The 23,948-nt window shown below is 44.9% G+C and overlaps 1 protein-coding gene across 1 annotated transcript; it reads left to right on the top strand.

The window, feature by feature from the left end:
- The first annotated feature begins 2,107 nt into the window (after positions 1-2,107).
- On the top strand, positions 2,108-23,756 carry RBBP7 (RB binding protein 7, chromatin remodeling factor). Its single transcript, XM_040997619.1, has 12 exons — positions 2,108-2,401; positions 3,149-3,293; positions 9,279-9,424; positions 12,656-12,829; positions 13,975-14,090; positions 17,898-18,058; positions 18,725-18,851; positions 18,974-19,051; positions 19,604-19,680; positions 20,643-20,700; positions 22,680-22,790; positions 23,303-23,756. Exons 1-12 carry the CDS (start codon positions 2,386-2,388, stop codon positions 23,369-23,371), a joined length of 1,278 nt encoding a protein of 425 aa, XP_040853553.1. The 5' UTR covers positions 2,108-2,385; the 3' UTR covers positions 23,372-23,756.
- Positions 23,757-23,948: the final 192 nt, after the last annotated feature.

Genomic DNA, 23,948 nt, shown 5'->3' with positions numbered 1-23,948 from the left:
AGAGAAAAAAAAGACCAAAAGAATTATGACAGAACTGACAAGTTCAATTTGACAGTGAGAACAAATATCCAAAGGCAATGAAATACATTATACATGCTACTTCCGCATCCGCAGTAAGTAAATGATGTGCCTGGATATTCTCAGAAACCTCCACAAAATGCCTGCCTCCTACTTCTCTGACCCTTAGTGAGACAGGCAGTATAAAGAATTCATTCAGTCATTGTTTAGTAAGATTACATGTCCCTCTTTTAGACATTTAACGTTTAGGAAATGATGTCTACCTATCAGAGGTGACTAAATTATATGAAAGGGACAAGAAACCATCTCTCAAGCTTTTTCTTGCTGTGCACAGGAGGTTCCCAACGGGCAGAGCTCTAAGAGCCGATCATTCTAGAACCCAGTGGGCAAACCACAATCCCTCAGCTCAATAGAATTAATAACGCGTTTTGGTATGGCCTGTCAGCTGAAAACGGTTTTTCCCGTTTCAAGGGTCTAGGGGGGAAAAAAGGAACTCTTTAAGAGAGTGTTCTGTGTCCCATGAAAACTACACCAAGTTCAAATTTCAGCGTCCATAATTTTATTGAAACACAGCCAGGTTCCTCCATATTCTGTGGCTGATAATTGTATTACAACACAGCGGTCTTGTAGTTGCCCCCAAGGTCTAAAATATTGGCTATCGGCCCCTTTTAGAAAAGTTTGCCAACCAGTGCTTTGGAAGACGAGGGCCGTATGCTGGAACAGCCTTCCAAAGCTCTTCCCTCTGCGGCTACTCTGTTCCAACAAGATCCTTCAACTTGACATGGAGGCAGGGCGTTATCACAGGGATTTGTGTGGGAAACCAGAGGCCTAAGACAATAAATTTCTATATAAGGCAATTGGGCCAGTTCTGCCACCGACGATGCTAACGTGTGGGTTTGTTTCCCGACCAGAAGCATGGGTACCATAGCCACAGCTGCACGCTGGCATTGCAGCATGAAAGCACGTGGAAAGCTCTCTACGCAGCCAACGTGCGGGGGTGCTTTCTGCAAAGGGGGTCCCGCTGGGAGACTGGCAGTGGGCTGCGGTCCCCGGTGCACGTGGGCACTTCTGCCCTCGCCCCCCCCCGCCCCCCGTGCCCTCCGCTTCAGCAGTTCATTTTCTTCTTTCCGTTCTCCTTCTGGCTTCATCCCCTCCCGCCCCGTTCTCCTCACCTTCACTCACTCCTCAGGGGCCCCAAAGCTTTGGGCAAAGCAGGACTCAGGTAAACTGGTTTGAGTCGGCTCAGCCCAGCTCTCTCCAGCTTCGCTCGCTCGGCCTGGGGTCGCCCTGGGACCCCCACGGGGAACAAGAATGACTCAGCAGGGGTAGGAGCTGTGACTAGCCTAACAGCTGTAGGAAAACAAAACCCCCTTAGAGCACAAAGAGGCGGCAAAGCGACGTTTTAGGGACCCAGAATTGCGTACCAATGACAGTGTGCTTCAAGGTGGCCTAACAGCAGCACAGGCCGCACGCTTAGCCCGACAGCGCAGCCCGACCGCCTGTGCAGGCAGAAAACGCCCGCAGCCTCCCCCAAAAGGTCCCCTTCTGCCATAAACCCTGCCTCGGCCTAAACGGACCCCAAGAAAGGCCAGAAGCCTGGATGGGAAGCTTCCTGGGGGATACTGAGAAACTGCCCGTCACTACCGCGGAGTTTGAGGACACCGTAATCTCTCGAGAACAGGAACCATTTTCCTCCCCCGCTCTGAGATTTTTGCTTGGCTAAGCGGAGGCAGGCTCCCCAGCCCCCACTCGAGGCCTACAGCGGCTGTTGCTCCGAGCAACCACGCCCCGCGGGCCCCAGGGTTCGGCGCCCCGGGGCTCGCGGCCCCCGCGCAGCCCGCACGCCGCGCCTCCATTTGCCCCGCCCCCGCACTGCCTCGCAGCCCCCACGGCCGGCCTTGGGAGCGCCGGGCGACTCGGCGCGCCTGCGCCTCTGCAACTTCCTGCCGCGGGACGCCCCGCCCCCCCAGAGGCCCGCCTCCCAGCGCCGCGAGCAGCGCGTCATTGGTCGAGGCAGCGGCGCCGTTGGCTCCCAGGCCCGCCTCTCCAGCGCCTCTCCCTGTTCCCAAGGCGGATGCGCCTGCGCTCAGCTGCCTGGGCGGGCTTGCAGGCGCGGGTTGAAAAGTCTCGTTCCAAGTTTGGAGAGAGAGAGAGAGAAGAGCGCCTCGGAGCTCTCGGTACCCGTGAGCGAGGGGCGAGGGAGGAGAAAGACGCAGCGTCTGGGGAGAACCCAGGCGGTGAGGCGGCGCTCAGCTTCTGAGAGCTAGGCGTGTGTGACGCGCCTGGCCAAGGCGCCGGCGGTCGAGCTGCGCCCGGCTGGCGAGGGGCGTCTCAGGCGGCTTGGAGGGGCTAGCGAGCCGACGCAAGATGGCGAGTAAAGAGAGTAAGAGGCCCCGCGGGGCGGCGCGCGCCGGGCGGCGGGGGGCGGCGGGCGCGCGGGGCCGTGGCACGCGCCGGCGAAAGGCGCGAACTGGCGTGCGGGCGGGGGGCGGGGCCGCCGCGGGCCCGGGCCGCCGCGCCGAGGGCCCGCACCACTTCCGGAGCCGGGCGCGGGGCCGCGGCGGGCCCCCTCCCCCAGCCCCCGGCGGCCCGGGGCCCCCCGAAGCGGACGCGCTCGCCGCCCCGCCACGCGCCCGGCGCGGGCTGCTGCGCGCGCACGTCCGCCGCCGCGGGGTCGCGGCCCTCGGCCCGGGGCGGGGGGCTCCCGAGGCCGCAGGCCTACGGCCGCCGACGCGGGCGCCGCGGGAGCTGGGGCCTCCTGCGGCGGAGGGAGCAGGCCCGCGGGTTTCCGCTGCACGTGCCTCGGGCGCCTCGCGGGGGTCGTGGCGCCCCTGTGCGCACAGGTCGTGCGGCGGGAGCAGGTGCGAACAGCTGCAGCAGGCTGCACAATCCGTGTCTGTGTAATTCGGTGTGTGACTGCATACGTAGGAGGAGTTGGGCTCGACATGGAAAAACGGGGGCTTCCTGGTGGTGATCTGCACGGTTTGGGAGAGCAGTTAGTTGTGTCCGGAATTGAGGTAGGAGGAAAGAGTAAGTTAGGTGTGGCCATCACGAGGTGACCTCCATAACTGTGCGCACACTCTGCTTTTGATCCCTCTCCAACACTGTATGGGCTTTCTCGAAATTTCAGTGTTCGAAGACACTGTGGAGGAGCGTGTGATCAATGAAGAGTATAAAATCTGGAAGAAGAACACTCCGTTTCTGTATGACCTGGTTATGACCCATGCTCTGCAGTGGCCCAGTCTTACCGTGCAGTGGCTTCCTGAAGTGACAAAGTAAGCATTGCTCGCTGCTTGTATTTCGAACAACTTGAAATGTCATTCTGAATTTTCTTGGTTTTGGTATTTTATGGCTATAGTGGTACTCCAAAATATCCAGGGGGAATAAAAGTATAAGAAGTTAATTTTGGTGGGGAAAATGGTATGCAGGCCTGCTTTTTCCATGACCTTGTTTTGAGGCCGTACGGAACACAAGCAGGCCATCACGCCTCGGAGAAGGCGGCAGGTGGTGTTGATTTTCAAGGCCTGAGTGATTTGCGATGACTTCAAGCAAGCAAGCGTGTTACAAGATGTGGTGGGAAGTGTTTATGGGAAATTCTCCAAGTTGCCATCCCTAGGCTGTACACTAATACACTTAGTTAAAATAATTAAAAGATTAAGAATATTGCAAAGTAGTGCACGAGAAAAAAACTACACATAGTAAACAGGTTGATGAATCTTTACGAATCGCACACACATGTAACCAGCAGCCATGATGAAGAAGGTTGAATTGGCAAAGGCAGAAACAATTTTGCAGCAATTTCCTGCCAAAAAAAAAAAAAAAAAAGCTGCTGTTTGGGAGCAGGCGCTGTGGTGCAGCAGTTCAAGTTACAGTTTGGAATGCCTCTATGCTATAGACAGGGGCCAAGTTTAAGTGTGGGCTAATGTACCTGGGCAGGGTTCAAGGTGCTGGCCTTGGCTTCCCTGCTCCCCCTGGAAGGAGAGGAGAGCAAGCCGTGGGTCCTTGGCTGCTGGCCCCATGCTGAGTGTGTGCAGGTCCAGAGAACTGACAGGCGGGGGTGGGGAAAAATCTCTCCCTTTTAAATCGTGAGCTTTCATTCTGTGGTCTGAAATACACTTTGAGATTATAATTAGTGTTTTCATACGAGTTTTGTTTTTGGTGAGTTCAGTGGAACTCTGAGAATGGGGTCTGGCGCATCACTGTTTTACATCCTGTTTCTTGCTTTCATCCTAACAGTACTGTGGTGTAGGTACTTGGCTAGTCTTGATTTTACTAATGAGGAAATGGCCCAACAGGTTAAGTGTCATGTCCAGGATCATTACAGTTGGGAAAGTGACAGTGAGACTTCCACGAAGTCTGAACTTGGAAATGCAAGACTACATCAGACTACCTTTCTCGTGGTAGGAACTTGGCCACAAACTTTAATGAGGATTAAATCAAGCTCTTGAAAGCATTTTGTGATAAAAATAGTAGATGGATTCATTTTAAAAATTACTCTGAGGCCAGATTTTTCATAATATGAACATTGATATCCCTACAGATGGGAGCTTCCAATAGGAATTCAAAAATATTTTAATGTACAGATGTGGAAAGTTAGTGAAGAACTAGATGATGGAGACCTCTAAGAATTGAAATTTACAGCTGTCTGAACAGATTTTAAAATAGAATGTGCATGCTGTACGCACAGGAATTTAGATTCTGGTTTAGAGCATCCTTTACATGTGCCCCTCTGTCTTCCTGTTAAGCAAATGAAGGCTTATTAGCAGTTTACTTCTGGGGAGTTGTGGTTTTTTTTTTTTTAATCTATGATAATGTAGTAGAAAAGAGGAGGGGCCATCAAGGTGAGAGATTTGAGTGTGAATCCTGTGCCTGTTTCTGTTTCTTATCAGCTTTGTTGAACAAAGCCAAGTTGTTCAGTCTTTATCATCAAGTTATCTGGTCTGTAAGTAGAGATGTTGATAGTACTGACTGCCTACACTTAAGGGGATGAAATGAAATCCTGGATATTAACATGCTCAGTAAATGGTGGCTGATACTCATCCTGCTCAGGAATAATTTGTTAGAATAACTGATTGTTAGTTTGGATTTCAATGAAAAGTACTTAATAATTTTTTTTAAAATGTTAGTTACAATTATACATCTTTCCTAAGGGTTTTAAGAATAACACAGGATTAAGACCAGAGGTATTTGAGGCTCTGTGTGTGTGTTTCGGTTTTTGGAATGTTTACCTGTAAATGAAGTATGTTGAAGTTAATTGTATATAATATTTCTAGTGTGTGTACCTTTTAACTGCAACCTATTATGTGAGGTCAGGCGTGGAATTTTCCATTTGTGGTATCATGTCAGCATTCACAATTTCATATTTCTATGTTTTAAATAGTTTTTAATAGTGTGATTTTCTCAGCCTAGATGGGTTGCTTTTATGTTAGTAGTTAAATGTAACAGAAAATAGTTCAGTTCAATTATTGATCCTTGCGCCACTCACAAACAGGAGTTGTGGGATGCGTAGTAGTGTAGAGAATGCAACAACACCATGCCAAACAGCCTGCGTGGTTGACTGGGGAGGACTGGAGTGTGGTGCTCTAGGCCCGTGGAGTGTGGATGAGTACAATGCTGGCTGCTCTCACTTCCTGGCTCCTGAAGGAAGCGGACCATGCCTCACCTCAGGTGCCCTTCTGCCTCCATCCAACCTGCTGCGTAATGATGCCGGCATTTGTGTGCTGTTCTGCTTAAATGCAAGTGGGCAGTTGTCCAAATAGTTGCTCTGGCTTTTTAAAAGAATTTATGTACTTATAGGAAATGATTTTTTAAGACAGGTGGTTTTGTATTCCTTGTTAAACTGGTTTCTTAAATATATTGCAGCTGTTTAATTCTGTCTAATTTTTTGTCATTTTCAAATTTAGACAATATGAAAATGTATAAAGGGAAAAATAAATCTGCCTTTTACATACTCAACGTTCCTTCCCTGCCGCCCCCAGCCGAGGCAGGCATTGTTTTCAGTCTCTTATCTGCCCTGCCAGTGTATGTACGTACATACATACAATATATATGTCTTTGAAACTTTCTAAAATTTATTTCGAAGGCAGATTCATAGGAAGGGAGGGCGAAGAGAGAATGTTCCACTGGTACTCTACATGCACAGCAGCCAAGGCTTGGCCCAGAGCAGCCCAAGCACAGGAACAGGAAGCTGGATCAGAAGCAGAGTGGCCAGGGTTCAAGCTTAACAGTCCTTATTTCTTCATGTATTTATTTGTATTATTAGAAAGAGAGAAAGATCTTCTGTCTGCAACAGCTGGAGCTGAGCCAATCCAGAGCCTCTTCCAGGTCTCCCATGCAGGTGCAGGGTCCAAGGCTTTGGGCCGTTCTTGCTTGTCTTCCCAGGCCACAGGCAGGGAGCTAGATGGGAAGCGGGGCTGCTGAGATTAGAACCAGCTCCCATATGGGATCCCAGCACATGCAAGAGGAGGACTTTAGCTGCTAGGCCACCGCGCCAGGTCCAAACCAAGCAATCATATGGGATGCAGGCATTCCAATATGTGGCTTAATTCCTTGTGTTACTATTAGCAAGCCCCGTCTTCGTTTCTATGGCAGCAGCATGTTCACTTGAGTTTTCAGTACAAGTGCATGTTGAGGACTTCCCTAGCAGCATGTATAGATAGATAGCTTTAAAAAAAAAAAAGATGCCATAGAATAATATTTATGCTTATCCCATGCTACATCACCAGTTTCCTTACTAATATTTAAGTGAGTTTCAGTCATTTGTTTTTACAGTCTGTTAATAGACTATATTTTTGTCGTGGTTGGGCGAATTTGCTAGCAGTACATTGTAGCACTGAGGATGGGCAGGCTCTCTTTAGTGCCTCTGCTGCTTTAGGTGACTTCACGAGCAGGACAAAACAATGTTGACTAGTTCAGGAAAGTAGTCTGTTTTTGATGATGGAAGTAAAAGAAAAAGAAAAATTGGAATAGTTCAGTTTCAGTCAAGAAGAATTGTTAAGATCCTCCCGTCTGTCCCGGGACAGTACGTACGCCTTGGCAATGGATTGTGAGCGGCTGCCTTGTCTACCTGTGACTTTTACCTGCTTAACCCCACACCAAACAAGTAACCAAACCTAGCAAAGATTCCATTTTGGTGAGGTACATTGCCCATAACCTAATTTTTCTATGTGTGGTTTTGCTGGTTAAAAATGAATTGGCTTGGGTCTGGCGCAGTAGCGGGCTGATCCACCGCCTGTCGTGTCAGAATCCCATAGGTGAGATTCCTGGCTGCTCCACTTCTGATCTAGCTCCCTAGTTAAGACCTAGGAGAGCAACAGCCTGGCTTTGGTTCTTGGGCCCCTGCGCATATGTGATGTCCTGGTTTCAGATTGGCCCAGCTCTAGCAGTTTTGGCCATTTGGAGAGCAAACCAGCGGATGAAAAATAAGTAAATTGGCTGTGCTCAGTTGCTCCCTCTCAATATGAAGATCATTTAAGTATGCAATTAATTGCCTTTTTTTTGATATCCCCGTCATAACCATGGTTCACTCTACGTGTGTCAGCCAAGATTTGCATTTTTTTTTCAAGGAGGTTGCTGTTACTTAGCCATGACTGCTTATTCTGAAGTTGTTTTTTATTTCCCCTCATGGCCCAAATCTTTGTAAAATTTCATGTTGTATTATGTATTATATGAAAATAAAAGATAAATATTTTGGTGTGAAATCTGAAATCAATGGAGTTTTCCATGAACTTTTTGTCGATCACACTTTTTTAAGATATAATATTTGAGGGCCTGGCACAGTAGCTGCCTTGAATCTGCTGGCATCCCACATGGGCACCAGTTTCTGACCCAGCTGCTTCACTTCCCATCCAGCTCCCTGCTTGTGGCCTGGGAAAGCAGTTGAGAATGACTTGGGACAAATAGGAGACCTAGAAGATGCTCCTGGCTTCGGATGGACTCAGCTCTAACTGTTGTGGCCACATGAGGAGTGAACCAATGGATGGAAGATTTTTCTCTGTGTCTCTCCTCCTCTCTGTAAATTTGCTTTTCCAAAAGAAAAATCTTTATAAGTTACATTATTTGGAAATCAGAGTTCAAAGGGAGTGACAGATTTTCATTTAGGCTACTGTGCCAGGCCCAACCATTTGATTCACTCCCCAAATGGTGCAGCAGCCAGAGCTGAACCAGCCAGGAATTTCTTGCTGATTTTTCCACATGGTACCGGGGGCCAAGAACTTGGGCCATCCTTCTTTGCTTTCCCAGGCGCATTTCCAAGGAGCTGAATTGGAAGCAGAGCAATAGGGACTCAAACCAGGTGGCTAAACTTACTGTGCTACAACAGTGGCACAATTTGTTAAATTATTATGCTGCATTTCTAGAAATAACAAACTTTTGGTGGAAGCATTGAATCTTTAGTACAACTGAAATTTAGAAGCATAAATGACCTAGCGTCTGGTGTTGTGGGACTAGAGCCTTACTTCTTGGTTGTCCCCCACGGTAGTTCTTCTAGGTCATACAAATGATAGAAAAGCTTTGTTGATAGAGATGAAAATTCATTGCTGAAACTAAAGTGCCGGGTGCATTGCTAACTTCTTTTGCCTCAACATGGGTATCCACAGAACACAGCAAAAATGTTACCCTTCAGTACAATCGAGGGTGTCATTCAATAACCTTCAGCAGTCACCAGCATTAAATAGGGGGTTTCAGATCATGCTGTTTGAACTTGTTACCTATTAGGTGAAGAAATTTTGAAACCCAAGGGGAAGCATTTAAACCATTATACATGGTTGATTCTAGCTTCATCTAGGATTTAAATGTAGGTGGTGGTGGTGGTGGTGGTTTTTAACTTGGCATTTCGCCTTCTTGCCTCTTGGGAAAACCAGAAACATCTAGTGTATTAAAATAATAAGACTATGGACCAAAGCTATGTTTAGATGGGAAGTCCTTACTTACAAGTGATGGGTGATTTTAGTGTATCCCTTCTGCCTGCCTTCCCCAGAGTGCTGCTCCTGAAAGGTGGTGTGCGTGTTGATAAGCAAAGCAGGGGAGGATGACTCTAGAAAAGGGGCAAGTCCTCTACATGTTGTGGTTAGAATATTTCTGAAGAATTTTTATGTGTGGGCATTGTAAAGTTGGTAGCTACACGGGAACAGGTACAAAATAAATGGCACAGTATATAATTGTTAAAGAAATTTTAAAGTGTTTTGAGAAAACTAGATTGGATTGTTTAGCAAATGAAGATTTCTTATAGAATGAGTATGACTGTGTTCTTTCTTAAACAGACCGGAAGGGAAGGATTATGCCCTTCATTGGCTGGTCCTGGGGACTCACACCTCTGACGAGCAGAATCACCTGGTGGTGGCTCGAGTGCATATTCCCAATGATGATGCGCAGTTTGATGCCTCCCACTGTGACAGTGACAAGGGGGGTAGGTGTTTTATATATTCCAATATTGATGTTTCAGGAAGTCTGTCTCTTTCCAAGTTTGTTATTAAATATGTCTATAATGTTAAGTTTTTGGTCCAGCAGTTTACCTTCTTGGACTGTATCCTACAGAACCCTCACCTACATGTGTGCAAAGATTTCACGATATTATTACTTTGGGTTTGAAAAATTAGTACCTGGCAGCCTAGATGTTGGTTCATAAGAAATCAGTTGAATACATTATGATATATTTGAAGTGCTACTTAGCATTTTTAAAAAATGAGAAAAATATATGTACCGATGTAGAAAATTTCCAAGATAAATTTGAATAACTGGTATGAATAATTACAATATTGCATTTTGGTAAAAGTAGTGGTGTATGATATGTGTTGATATGTCATAGAAAAACATTTACTAATGCAGGTTTATTTTGGGGGAAGATAGGCAGTAGGTAAGGTCAGTTTAGAAAACTTGAAAATTTCTTCTTTACTAATGTCAGATACACACCCCCTGTTTTGGTTATTTCCACAACCGTGCTTAGTTTAGTGATTTCTCTAGAAGGACCCACAAGACTGAAGAGGAAATTTTACTTGTGGCTAAATTCCTGAGCATATGGAACAGAATTACAGTAGGAAAACGGCATTGGAGAGTTTGTGGAGGACAGGCACAGTGCTCCATCATTCAGGGCCACCAAGGATGCACACTTATTCTCTCTGGCAGCAAATTACAGTGACACGGATGGAATATCTTTGCCCAAGGAATCCCAGCTGGGTCTTGGGGTTTGAGACTTTCCTGGAGGACTGGCTGTGCCGGCTCATCTTGCTGGAAACAAGCCAGGACAGCTCCAGCTCAGTCCCAGTAAGGAAAGCAGGTGCGTTATCATCACGCTGGTTTGTACAAACTGGTACAGCATGGTCTGTTGCTCCAGATGTACACCGCAGAATCATCAGTCTATCAGTAGCATAAAGAACACTGTGAGGTCCATGTTCCCAGGAATTGGCAGAGGGGCAGTAGGGTCTCAGTGTCCTTTAGAGATAAAATGGCTGAGCAGTCAGACCTGCCAAGTCAACTCTTTGTTCGTAGCTTCAAGTGACTTAATAATCTGAACATTCTGAAATTTGCTTAATTTTGACTGGAACGAAAATGTTACGTTGTCCAGTGTGTTGAAATTGAAATCGTTCGGCTGTGTGGTGTTACTCATGGTAACCTTAACATAAGAGTGATTTTTTTTTCCAATTTACCAATCCCCCAATGGTTCATAGTTCATTCTGCTGTAACCTTGAATTTTATTTTTGCAAGTACTGTATGCAGAAGTTTTAAATTCTGATCCTGAAATAATTAACTGGGATTTCAGATTAACAAAGTAGTCACTACAAAATAGATAGGTATATTAAATTTGCACATCCAGTATATTACTTGGTCTGTTATTATTTTGGTCTTACAAATTAATGAGTTGAAAATACCCTTTTTTTAACTTTGTTATTGATACAACCTTTTTCAGAGGATCCCAAGTCCTGTGTTCCAAGTAAATTGTATACAGAGTGCTCTTTCTTCTAAGCTGTTCAGGTTTTAATTAAGGGAATTGGCAAAATTGAGTGCCTTTGTAGGAAAGGGGTTAAAATCATTGGAATCCCTGGAGATGGATTGCGGGGGTAGTCTTAGAAAGTGAAGTGTGTGTCTTCTGATGACATGAAGGAAAGGGAAAAGTGCTGAGAGAAGATGGATATTTTTGGATATGGTTGTGTGGCACTTTAGGTGGAGGAACTTTGAAAAAGTTGTGTGGAATAGGACATGGTTTTCAGCCGCACTGAAATGGCGACCCGTGTTTGTTGCAGGGAAGGCTGGCTAGATGTGGGTCCTAAGCCAATGTTCACTGAGCATTCCCACATAGCAAGAACTAGTTAGAACTGACAAGTAGTTCATTCCTTGCAGTGCAGTTTTCTCCCAGGCCCTGATCTATTTGACTTATTAGATGCATAGTTCCATCAGGCGTTTGAATCAATGACTGGCCTGAAACTAGTGGTATGTGAAATCTCCTAAGTTTTTAAAACATTTTTAAACTTAGGGGTGAGGACCTGGCATAGTGGCCTAGCAGCTAAAGTCCTTCCTTGCATGCACCGGCATCCCATATGAGCGCCAATTCTAATCCCGGCAGCCCCGCTTCCCACCCAGCTCCCTGCCTATGGCCTGGGAAAGCAGTCGAGGACGGCCCAAAGTCTTGGAACCCTGCCACCCGCGTGGGAGACCCAAAAGAAGCTCCTGGCTCCTGGCTTCGGATCGGCTCAGCTCCTACCATTGCAGCCACTTGGCAAGTGAACTAGCAGACGGACGATCTTCCTCTCCTCTCTATATCTGACTTTCTAATAAAAATAAATAAAATTTTAAAAATAAAAAAATAAAGCTAGTTTAGAAAATAAACTTAGAGGTGAATGAAGGGAAGAGCGCCTTTCTTCTGGTGTACTCCCCAAATGTCCACACACCCTCCACCCCCAGCTGAAGCTGGGAGCTAGAGCCAGGAACTTGCAGATGGCAGGAACTCAGCCACTTGAGCCATCAGTGCTGACACCAGGGTTCATGTTAGCAGGAAACTATAATCACAAATCAGCTAGTATCAAATTCAGGCATGCCTGTGTGGGCCAAGGGCCTCCTACCTGCAGGGCCAAATACCCAGCCTCCTCACATTTGAAGTGTCAGCAACAAATTCGAAAATGCACTTGCTATTATATCTGCTTAGATGTTCTCTACTTGTACTCTTTCTGCTAGTTCTTAGAAGTTAATCATGGTGTTTTTGTGCAGCTTTGTTACTTTTTCACAGATAGAACACCAAAGTCTTATTCATGCAGCAGAGAGAGAGGTTCACCCCCCTCCCTTGTTTTAACTTTGGCATGGTACGTGCAGTTGAACTAAGTATGCTAGCAAGAGTACTTCAAAGAGTTCACATGAAATGGAATTAAAAACAAGTGTAATTTGTTGCAAAGTGTTTTGAATCCCTTTTATATATAGTGTCCTCAGAGAACATGGACTTTCCAACCCTATTGCACCAGAATTGTACTTGGTTTCATTTTTTGCTGTGCTTTGTATGTATGACTTAAGGATGAGTTGCGGTAAGTTGTGTGAGTTCTTCAGGTTATTCCTGATCAATATGTAATGTGTATTGTGAAGCTGAAATGTGCTGCACTGGTAGGTAACTAGTGACTTTAATTCTAAATGTGTGTTCTTTTTCTGCTCACCTTAGAATTTGGAGGCTTTGGTTCTGTAACAGGAAAGATCGAATGTGAAATCAAAATTAATCATGAAGGAGAAGTAAACCGTGCCCGTTACATGCCACAGAATCCTCATATCATTGCTACAAAGACGCCGTCTTCTGATGTCTTGGTTTTTGACTATACAAAACATCCTGCCAAACCAGGTGTGTAGTAATAAAGATAGCTCACTACTTGAGCATTTGTTTTTTGTTAAAAATGTAATGTTAGAAAAAGTAATGTTTTAAGGTCATTCACAGTAGTACAACTAATATGTAAAGGTTTATGATTGTTTAGGTTGAGTCACATAACCACTAGTGAGAAACAGGCTTATATGGCTAAACTTTGTTAACAACAAAGGATCCAGAACAAAATAGGTATCAGGTGAAATGTAGAGGTCAGGGCCAGACTGGAACCACACAGGATATGCTGTCTGTCTAGCAGGAAACCACAGGAACTGATCCTGAGTGTGCCAGTTAAGGGGAGCCTGTTTGAGTCTCGGGGTCTAGGACTTTTATGGGGTCTGCTCACATAGGCACATCCTGCTCTGTGACTAGCTGTGTAGTGGAAACTCGGGGCCCCAACACTGAAGCCACATGTACTGGGAATTGTGCTAGACAGTCCTGCGAGTGTTGGCGAGTTGCTCCGAGGGTCTACAGCTTGATCCGGCAGTGAAAAGTATTTTGAAAAATTAAGCAGTAGAATGGAGTTGTTGCTATACAAATTTGTGAGATAGCTAAAATTTGGGGGTTTTGTGGTATGGTATTGGGTTTTCCAAATAAACCAGTAATTTTATGATTATGAAACTGAGTTTACATTGAATGTTTAAAATGAGGCAGGGAAAGAAAAGCAGTTTTTCTTTTTTTCTTTTCTTTTCTTTCTTTTTTTTTTTTATTAGAAAGGCTTACAGAGAGGAGATACAGAGAAAGATCTGTCCTCTGGTTCACTCCCCAAGTGGCCACAATGGCCAGAGCGGAGTTGATCTGAAGTCAAGAACAACCTCTGGGTCTCCCATGCGGGTGCAGGGTCCCAAGGCTTTAGGCCATGCTTGACTGCTTTCCCAGGCCACAGGCAGGGAGCTGGATGGGAAGTGGGGCCACTGGAGCCCATATGGGATCCCAGCGCATGCAAGGAAGGACTTTAGGCAGTACACTACCACACCGGGGCCAGAAACCAGCTTTTTAAGCTGTTGTAACAAGTCCTTGATCATGTGCAATTGCTGTTAGGGATTATTTCATAGAAGAATGAGAATTTGCTCTCAACATTTCTGATAAAATAACTTGCTAATTAATGTGGTTTTTTTTTTTCTCAGACCCAAGTGGAGAATGTAATCCTGATCTCCGATTGAGAGGTCACCAAAAGGAAGGGTATGGTCTTTCCTGGAATTCCAACTTGAGCGGACACCTCCTGAGTGCATCGGACGACCATGTGAGAAACGTGTTCATGCAGTGAGACTTGAGAGAGCTGTCCCCGAAAGCTCTGCGCTGAAGGGGCGTTACAGAAATGAAAAGTTTCCTATGATAATGTTGTACTGTTTCCCAGGTGTTCAAGCCTGAACTGCAGTCTACTCTGGTGGAGCTCTAGGGCTTCACAAAGCTCTTTTGAAGTAATGTTAGAATGAAGGGAAGGTGGGCGAAAGGCCTCTACCATTGTTGACAAAGAGAACCCATAGCTCCTTAACACAGAAACACTAAATTAAGTATTTTAGAACCCGAATAATGCATTTTTAACTATGTGTGCAGTTCAGTGGCTTCTAGTATATTGAAAACTTCTTTCTGTGCCTATCACAATTCTAGCATATTTTTTTATCAAATGTTCAAAAAGGAAATTCCCTGTTACTCTGCTAACTGCTTCACTCCTGCTCTCTTTCTGTCTGTGGTAGTTTATTCTCGACATTGCATGTAAGTGGAATCATTCAATACATGGCTTTTTCTGTATGGCTTCAGGTAACATGTACTTGATTCGTTTTCATGGCTGAATAATGCATTATTGTAGGGAATACTCTGCAGTTTGGGTTGGTTCCACTATTTGACCATTTGGACTTGTGGCTGCACTTTTTGGCTATTTTGCATAGAGGTATGTTTTCATTTCTCTTGGGTAATTACCTGACTCCTACAGTAGTAGTAGTATTAGGATTTCACTTTTTGAAACCCTGCAAAAACTTTTCAAAGGTGCTGCCTGTTTTACATTGCCACCAGCAACGTAAATGTTGGCATTTTTCCACATTCTAAGCAGCACTTGCCGTCTTCGATTATGGCTGCCTGATGAGTGTGTGATTTTTCATTTGTAATTGCTGATGAAGAGTATTGAGCATCTCTTGTGCTTATTAACTATAGATTTCCTTTAGACAAAGAATGTTTTCAGATCTTTTGTCTATATAAAGTGGGTTTTATTGTATTTTTTCTTTCTTGAAAAGTGGAAAAATATTTCCTGTCCACTGGTTTACCCTGTAATGCGTGCAGCAGTTGAGAGTGGCCGGAGCTAGGAGAGCACACAGCTTCATCAAGAGGCTCCCGTGTGGGCAGCAGGGACCGAAGAACAGGCGTCACTGCCACCTTCCCGCATGCACATTAGTAGGAAGCTGCGTTGAAATGGAGTAGACGAGACATGAATCAGGCGCGCTTATGTGGGAGGCAGCCATTCCACACAGTGCCCTCACCCTCAATCCCATCACTGTTTCACAAAAATTCTTTAAGAGGTATTGAACAGGCTCATGGAAAATGCATATTATGAAAGAACCATGAGTCCATATTAAGACTTAAGTATTTGTCTATTTTTTATATTTTTATGGAGTGAAAAACATAACTTTTTTTTTGCATGTGGATATTCAATTTTTCCAGCACCATTTATTGAATAGACTTATCCTTCCACATTGAACTGCTGTGGCATCCTTAGTACAAATTTTTGTTTGTTTGTTTTTCCTTAACCTCAAAGTGCCACACAAAGACACATGTTTATTCCAGTAGTTAAGACCTGGATTAGGACGTCCACATGGTGCATTTGAGTGTCTGGGTTCAATACCTTGCTCAAACTTCTGGTTCCAGCGTCCTGCTCCCAAGGTGAGAGACCTGGATTGGATTCCTGGCTTTGTTGCAGGTATTGAGGCAGTGGATAGAAATGGACTCTTATCTGTCTCTCCCTTTCATGTAAATAAAATGACATGGATTCCTTAAAAAGGTTAGGAAAGTGATCTAGTTAAATTATTGTAAACCAGCAGTTCTTACCACTAATAAGCCCAATACCTTTTTTCATGGATCCCCTTAGTACAAGTGAAAAGTATTTGATGGGTTTTTAATTGAGACTAGGCTTCTTTCCAAAGCTGCCCGGGTCAGCAGTTAGTGCCGTGGGCTCTGCTGCTGCCTGTGACGTCAGCATCTGAGTCCCCACCACTGTGGACTGCACTGCCTGCTGCTGCACTTGGGAAAGGGAAAGCAGCAGAAGGTGGCCTAGATGCTTGGACCCCTGTGCCCACCTGAGGGACCCGGATGGAGTTTCAGTCTCCTGGCTTCCATCTGGCCCCATCTCCAGTCCTTGGTGCCAGTTGAGTGAACCAGCTGATGGATCTTCCTCTTTCTGCCCTTCAAATAAATAAGCCTTAAAACATACTCTAGTGATAAAAAAGAAAGCACATGTAACTTTGCCTCAGTAATCATGTCACATTAGCTTTTTTTGGATTTTTTATTTTTGAGATGTATTTATTTGAAAGGCAGAGTTAGAGCAGATGAGAAAGGAGGTACTCCGTCTGCTTGTTTGCTCCCAGGATGGATTTAATGGCCAGGACTGTCCCAAGCAGAAGCCCGGAGCTTGTAGCTCACAGAATGGCTCTGACAGCTGGAGAATGAGGCTAGAAAACTGCCCAGAAATAGGCGCCACAACCATGAAGAAATCGCTGTTACTACCCCGGAGAGCAGCTGTCGCTCCGCTGTCCCTCCTTCCCCAAGCAGAGGCTTCCTGCTGTTTACTATTCAAAGGCCACTGCACCAGGAAGCTTGTGTGACATTCCTGTAGCCTGGCTGCTAGGGATACTGTGCAAACAAGGCTGGCCTGGGTTTGCTAAAGGGAAGCTCACCTCAGCTTCCCACGTGCCCAGCAGGGGATGTGGCCTGTATGGACTTGGTGGCCTAGTTATGAGAACCTGCTGAGGAGTCCAGTGTTGGAATCTGTTGTGATGATAGCTGCCATTACCAAGGACTGTGTGACAGACGGGCTGGTCTTAGGGTCCTTTTCTGGTCTAGCCAGTTGGAATAAGGACACATGCATTTTTGTGATGGAATTTTGTTTTGTTTTGTTTTTTTTTAATTTACTCATATTTATTGGAAAAAAAGAGATTTTACAGAATGAGGAGACACACAGAAAGGTCTTCCATCCACTGTTTCATTCTCCACATGGCCAAAGCTGAGCCAAAAGCCAGTAGTCATGGGCTTCTTCCAGGTTCCCACATGGGTGCAGGGTCCCAAGGCTTTGGGCCATACTCCTCTGCTTTCCCAGGCCACAAGCAGGGAGCTGGGTGGGAAGCAGGGCCACTGGGACATGAACTGGCATCCATATGGGATGCTGGCACTTGAAGATAGAGGATTAGCTGGTAGGGCCATCATGCCATTTGCAAGAAAATTTTTAATACTTAGGAAATAGCTTTGTTACAGGAACCCCTTCATATAAGGAACTGATTTAGAGATGAGCCCTCTGCCATCATCAGTGGAATTGGAATTGGTGTTAACGTGCTTTAAAAGGCATTCTTGCTTTGTACCATTGCATGAGAAACATCACCCTATAGCTTATCATACTTTCCCATGAAAACGCAAGACTTTGACCTGTGATTAAAGGCTCACGTCTTGAGCTGGAGGTCATGAGGCGCTGTGACTTGTGGGTGGCTAAGCTGCCCACTGCTCACGCCTGCCTTAGGAGGTCCCACTGATGCTTGCCAGGGCCCTCTATGCAGCTGATGTGCAGGCTCAAGCTCTAGACTCTTCTGTGAAGTGAACTACATGTCTTAGAAGACTTCTGGCTTTGCAGAGTAACATTTTAGTTTGAATTCCCCATTCTTCCAACCCAGCGTGTGTATAGGATGTGCATTTCTGTTATAGAGATCAAGCTCTTGATGTTATTGTTTAGATGACTTTTGGAATTTAAATGTATGGGTGCAACACTTTGGTTTTTAACAAAAGCATTTTCCATAAGATGTTAGCGTTTAAATTCAGTTTCATAGCTCTTGTTCTTTTCCCTCTTCTTCCTCAGACTGTCTGTCTGTGGGATATAAACGCAGGACCAAAGGAAGGCAAAATCGTGGATGCCAAGGCAATCTTTACTGGTCATTCGGCTGTGGTGGAGGACGTGGCCTGGCACCTGCTCCATGAGTCGTTGTTTGGATCTGTTGCTGATGATCAGAAACTTATGATGTAAGGTGGCAGGTTGAGCGGGATCTTGTTCAGTGACCGTCAGGGACTGTAGTTTTCATTTAATAGTTAAATTTTGGCTTTAGGTGAGGTATAATTTACATAATAAAATTAACATGTAATGTTCTTTTTGTAAAAGAGGTATTGTGCTATATATACCTTTGTTTCAGAGAGAGAAAAACAGTTAGTAAGTATTAAGGAACGTGCTTCATAAAGAGCCTAGTTAGGACCCTGAGTGACTTCATCTCGGGTTCAGGGAGGAAGAGGATTCTAGCAGGTGTCACCACAGAGCTCCCGCATCTAGCTATGTATCAATTTGTCCCTTGAAGAAGCTAACCTGACAAAAGCTACGATCTGAAAATCATAGGGGGAAACAAGTACTGAAATTGGACAAGACAGGTTGGATATTAGCTATATAGTTGTGCATGATTTGTGTTCTGTGTATGCGTGGGGTAATTGTTAATTAAGGCAGGATCTACACAAAAACCGGAAATAATACCACTTTTCTGTAGGCTTGAAATTGCATCGCTTACTCATAGAAACCATCTTTTTGTCTAAAGCAGAGCTTACTAGCAAACGGTATTGCCATGGTGCCGGCATCACAGTGCGAGAGGTTGGAAGACTTGGTGTCCCCTTAGGTGCTGTGTGCTTGTTTTCCTTTTGTTTTAGATGGGATACCAGGTCCAATACCACTTCCAAGCCGAGTCACTTGGTGGATGCACACACTGCCGAGGTCAACTGCCTCTCGTTCAATCCCTACAGCGAGTTCATTCTAGCAACAGGCTCTGCGGATAAGGTTTCCAAGTTTCTGTATATTTGGTGTTCACAAGACACAGTTGTTTTCTGTGCTTTAATTGGGTATTTTGAAATTGTTTTTGTGAAGGGCAGAAATCATTTTCACTTGTTGCTTTTCTTCAGACTGTAGCTTTATGGGATCTGCGTAACTTGAAATTAAAGCTTCATACCTTCGAGTCTCATAAGGATGAAATTTTCCAGGTACATGACACTTTCTACTTTCTATATGTTGTGTTTTATGTTTTTCCATCTTTAATGCTTGCGTGGGACATGGCTGTATTTTAAAAAGCTCCTCTTATGCATAAGTAAACTAGTAAGGAATGCCTTACAGCTTATAGATGCTCTTCACTGAGAACCAGAAGGAACACGTAAAACCAAGTCCATCTGAATGCAGACACAACTGCAGCACATCTAGTAGGAAAACGTCATGGGCTCAGTTTAACAGATGGACACAGGTCAGGGCAAACCTCTTGTAAAAGGTTTTTTCAAGTTTCTGCAACGGTGATTATGACACTTGAGTAGGAGTTTGTTGAGAGCCCATCACTGATATTCTTGGTATAGGAATGTATGACCTTCCTGAGGCCAGACCAGGGAGCTGGGGTCCCTGTAAGAACCCATGAAAGGCTAGGACAAGGCTGTGAAGAGAAGATACAAGAGCACAAAATGGAAAAAACACCTTGGGTTGGAATGTTCTCCACAAACTTCGGAGCAGGTGATGGTTAAAAATAGATTTTTCTAAACATCTATTGGTAGGTCCACTGGTCTCCACATAATGAGACTATTTTGGCTTCAAGTGGCACTGATCGTCGCCTGAATGTGTGGGATTTAAGGTAAGTTAAAATCTGGTTACATGGTACTGCTGCATAAACATGGCAAGATGACATAGGAATTCAAAACTAGAATCATTATTTGCTAATCCTACTTCAATAAACCTAATGCTAAATTTACTGTGTTCTGTGAGACAGAAGTGAATTAGCGAATGATTTTAGTTTTTCCCTGATATTCAGGCATGAAATTTGGTGTTGGTGTGTATCCATCCAAATGATTGAATTCTTTAGTGTAAATATTTACTTATTCGTATTTGAAAGTTAGGGAGAGACAGGGGGAGCTGGATGGGAAGTGGAGCTGCCGGTATTAGAACCAGCGCCCATATGGGATCCCGGTGCGTTCAAGGTGAGGACTTTAGCCTCTAGGCCATGCTGCCGGGCCCATCTGCCCCCTTTTTAACGAGGCTTTTTTCCCCCTAAGGCAGAATGACTGATGTTTCATCTGCTGTTTTATTCCCCAAATGCCTGCAACAGCCAGGGCTAGGCCAGACTGAAGCCATACTCCATCATGAGTTCCCCACGTTGTGGGGAGGGGCCACCTACCTGAGTCCCCCAGGCATGTAAGCAAAGAGATGAGTCGGAAGTGGAGAGCGACTGCAGTGTGGCATTCCAACTGTAACAGCATAATTAAATCTTTAGACATTTTGAATTAATGACAGTTCTCCCATCTTATCACCTCAGTTGTGAATAGCCTGAAAACATGTTCATGAATATAGGGGAACTCAGTTGTGAGGTGGGAAGCGAAATTCCCTGAGTCTATGGAACTATAGCATAAAAAATTTTTAAATGAAAAAAAATTCCATGAAATAAACAAACATCTACTAAATAATTGAAATCCCTGACTGCCTGTAGCATGCTAAGGAGGAGAGGGTTTGCGTGTACAGGTGCACAGGGACTTGCTGGTTGCGTGTATGTCACGCTGCAAGAATTTTAGGTGATAAAAACATTCTACTCTTTCCCAATAGTAAAATTGGAGAAGAACAGTCAGCGGAAGATGCAGAAGATGGGCCTCCGGAACTCCTGGTATGCATTGGCTTTCTTTAAAAATCACAACATCATACACAGAATGAGTCATAGGGAGAGATTTTCCATCTGCTGGTTCACTCCCCAAATGGTGACAGTGACTGGAGCTGAGCTGATCTGAAACCAGAAGCTTTTTCCAGGTCTCCCACGCAGGTGCAGGGTCCCAAGGCTGTGGGCGTCCTTAACTGCTTTCCCAGGCCACAAGCAGGGAGCTGGATGGGAAGTGGGGCTTCTGGGACATGAACCAGCACCCATATGGGATGCCAGCACTTGGAAGTGGATGTTAGCTAGTTGGACCATCACGCCAACCCCTAAGTTCTAGCTCTTGAAGGTGATTTCAAAGTGAGAGTTTGGAGATTATTGTAATTAAGTTTTGACACTCTTTCAAAAATAGCAAAGGTATTCCAGTAGGTTTTTATGAATGTACGACTAGTTTTAGCTCCTGGAAACTGAACAATTTCTCACTCATTTCAAATATGAGAATTGGGGAAAGATTTCATTAGTGATACGTATGGAACATTTTGAATGGCCTGACTTGTGTATGAAGCAGAGCAATGCTTGGTTGTTCGGGCTTGGAAGTCAGCATTTGTCCACCTACTTCAGCCGGTCGGCTGAGAATCACTCCCCGCTCTGAGGTGCCTGCAATTGTTAGTACATTTATGCTTGGCCTTTGAGAATAGCCATGATGTGCACATCATGTCCCACCTTGCATGGTCTCTTTTAGACTTCCCCACCAGCACTGTGCCATGCGCTGGCCCAGGTGTGCCTCTCCATTAGCTGTGGCACAAGCAGATGGTAGCATGTCACTACTTCATTCTGTGCTGACTGTTCCGTTACAGTGTGCTGTGTGAGCCATGACTTCATAGGATTTCAGGATTTTCTAGGAATGGCATTGTTCCCAGCTATTTTCGTCGTATTTGCGCTTTAGTGAGAGTTGTTGAACTATAATTCACATACCATACAGTTCATTAGTTTATGCAATTCAGTGATTTTTACTATATTCAGATTTGTACAATCATCCTCACAAATTCTAGAATATTTTTGTCCCCTCAAACTATCTCTGAACCCTTTCTCCATAACTCCCAGCCACCACCAATCTGCTTTGCCTTTATGATTAAGCTGTTCTTGGAATTTCTGTAAAAATGCACTCATACAAAAATTTTCTGTGGCCATTTACTTGGCATGTTTTCAAGGCTCGCAGCTAGCTTTTGATAGCACAGAGAGGGACAAGTTCGTTATTTTGTGTGTCATGGCTCTGCATCAGCTTCCTGGTCCTGGAGACAATCCTAGGATTTTGTTCTTTTCACAAAAAAATCTGAAATTAAGAGACTTGAGTGAACTGTATGCTATAATGATAATTACAAGTGTACCTGGTGATTTTTGCATGTGTTTCAAGCTACAAATCTTTGGATATCCCCAAAAATGTTTGACAAGTTACTGTACACTATCATATTTTGAAACAAAACAAGCTGAAATAGTTATATCAGTTGTAACCCAATGATAGCCTAATAGACAGCTCATTGTCAAAAGCGGACTTTGGCACAAAGTATGTGTTCCGTTTCGCAAACGATGTATTAGTATTGTCCTTGACAAGAACTGTTGCTCCACATCTTAAAGATAAGTAAGGTATCGTGGCTTCCTGTGAAGTTCTCTTGCAGGAAATGCAATTGTGTCCCTCCACCATTTTTTTTTAGCCAAGCTGTCCGCTTAGGCCTACATGGGAACTCTGAGCTGGTGTGCTTTTGCAAAGACTGCGGAGGAGTGTGAGGTATCCCTTTCTTAGAGAAGTCATTGGGCACCAGGGAGACTCCTCCGGCAGATGCGGTGTGGAAGCAATCACTAAGCCTGCACTGCTCTCCCACTGAAGCTGCCAGTTCTCCCAGCCTGCATCCTGAAAGATGGATGCTCTCAAGGGTGAAGTCTTTGAGATATTTAGGTTCAGAGGAAATGAAACCACCTTTGGTTGTTCTTGTCAACAGTTTATTCATGGAGGACACACCGCAAAGATTTCGGACTTTAGCTGGAACCCCAACGAGCCGTGGGTCATCTGCTCTGTCTCCGAGGATAACATCATGCAGATATGGCAGATGGTAAGCTGAGATGTGCCTTGTACATGGACTGCTGGTAGGACAGATGAGTATTGTATAAAACATGCACTTTTTTCCCATTTTACCACAACTGTTAGTACCATACTGGTGCTTTATCTGTCTTGAGCACCTGCTGGTATAGGAGGAAGCTCTGTAGTGCTCCATATGAACACATGTGACTTCATCCAAGGCTGGCTTGGTGCCGCTTCTGTCTCCGGGGCCTGTGATGGAGACACAAGAGCAACATCAGAGTGTTCAGATGATGCAAGCACTTGACCAGGTGTTTCATAAACACCCCAAGCCTAGCTCCCTCTCAGTGATGCCTGAGGGACTGCTGGCGAGGCATCTGTGAGGCCGCATGAGGCAGGATGGACACAGCAGTGAAAGCCGAGTGAATTGTAAAAATGTGGCCCTCTGTAGTTTACAACACTTACACAGAATTCTGTTTTTAGATGACTTTGTAAAAACCACAGGGAAGAGTTTTACCTCTGACTTTATTTGGTGGTTCTCTCCAGGCTGAAAATATTTACAATGATGAAGAGTCAGAAGTCACAACATCGGAGCTGGAGGGGCAAGGATCTTAATCGCAGTGTCTGAGAGGTCTTCTGTTGAATGTAATGCTACATGAAAGAATGCTTGATTTATCAAGCAGCAAAAAAGCATTGTATAGTAAGAATTGTTAAGTGGGATGGCTTTTGGCATTCTTTACTCTCTGATTCTAGCACTTTCAAGTGAGCTATTGCGTACTGTATCATATTGTAGCTGTTAGGAAAGAAAAGATTGTTTCTTAAGAACATCACCATTGTTTTAAGATGTAAGTAGCAGGGTACTGCGTTTGGTTCAACTGTTTTAAGTCCTCATTTTCTCAAACTAAGTGCTTGCTGTTCCCAAATATGCAACAGTAACTTTTACACTTTTTCCTTCAACACTTTCTTGATTGGCTTTGCAGAAATAAAGTTTTAAAATAAACGTAGTGTTATTCTTTTAGAAGGTGGGGAGGCCGATGGGTGTGCATGCATCCTTGAGTACAGGAGGGGCTTGCTGGAGCCCAGGTAAGTCTGGGCAGAGAAATGAGCGTCTGGATCCCCAGCCATGTAGCTGTGAGTGGAGGGATCCATGCCAGGCCAGCCTTCCTGCTGGGGATCCCAGCTCCCCGTTCAC

Source organism: Ochotona curzoniae, unplaced genomic scaffold (genome assembly GCF_017591425.1).
Source record: "Ochotona curzoniae isolate NIBS_2020 unplaced genomic scaffold, NIBS_Ocur_1.0 contig_1274, whole genome shotgun sequence".
NCBI lineage: Eukaryota > Metazoa > Chordata > Mammalia > Lagomorpha > Ochotonidae > Ochotona > Ochotona curzoniae.
The sequence above is the reverse complement of the archived record's forward strand: the minus strand, read 5'-3'. Positions and strand labels throughout refer to the sequence as shown.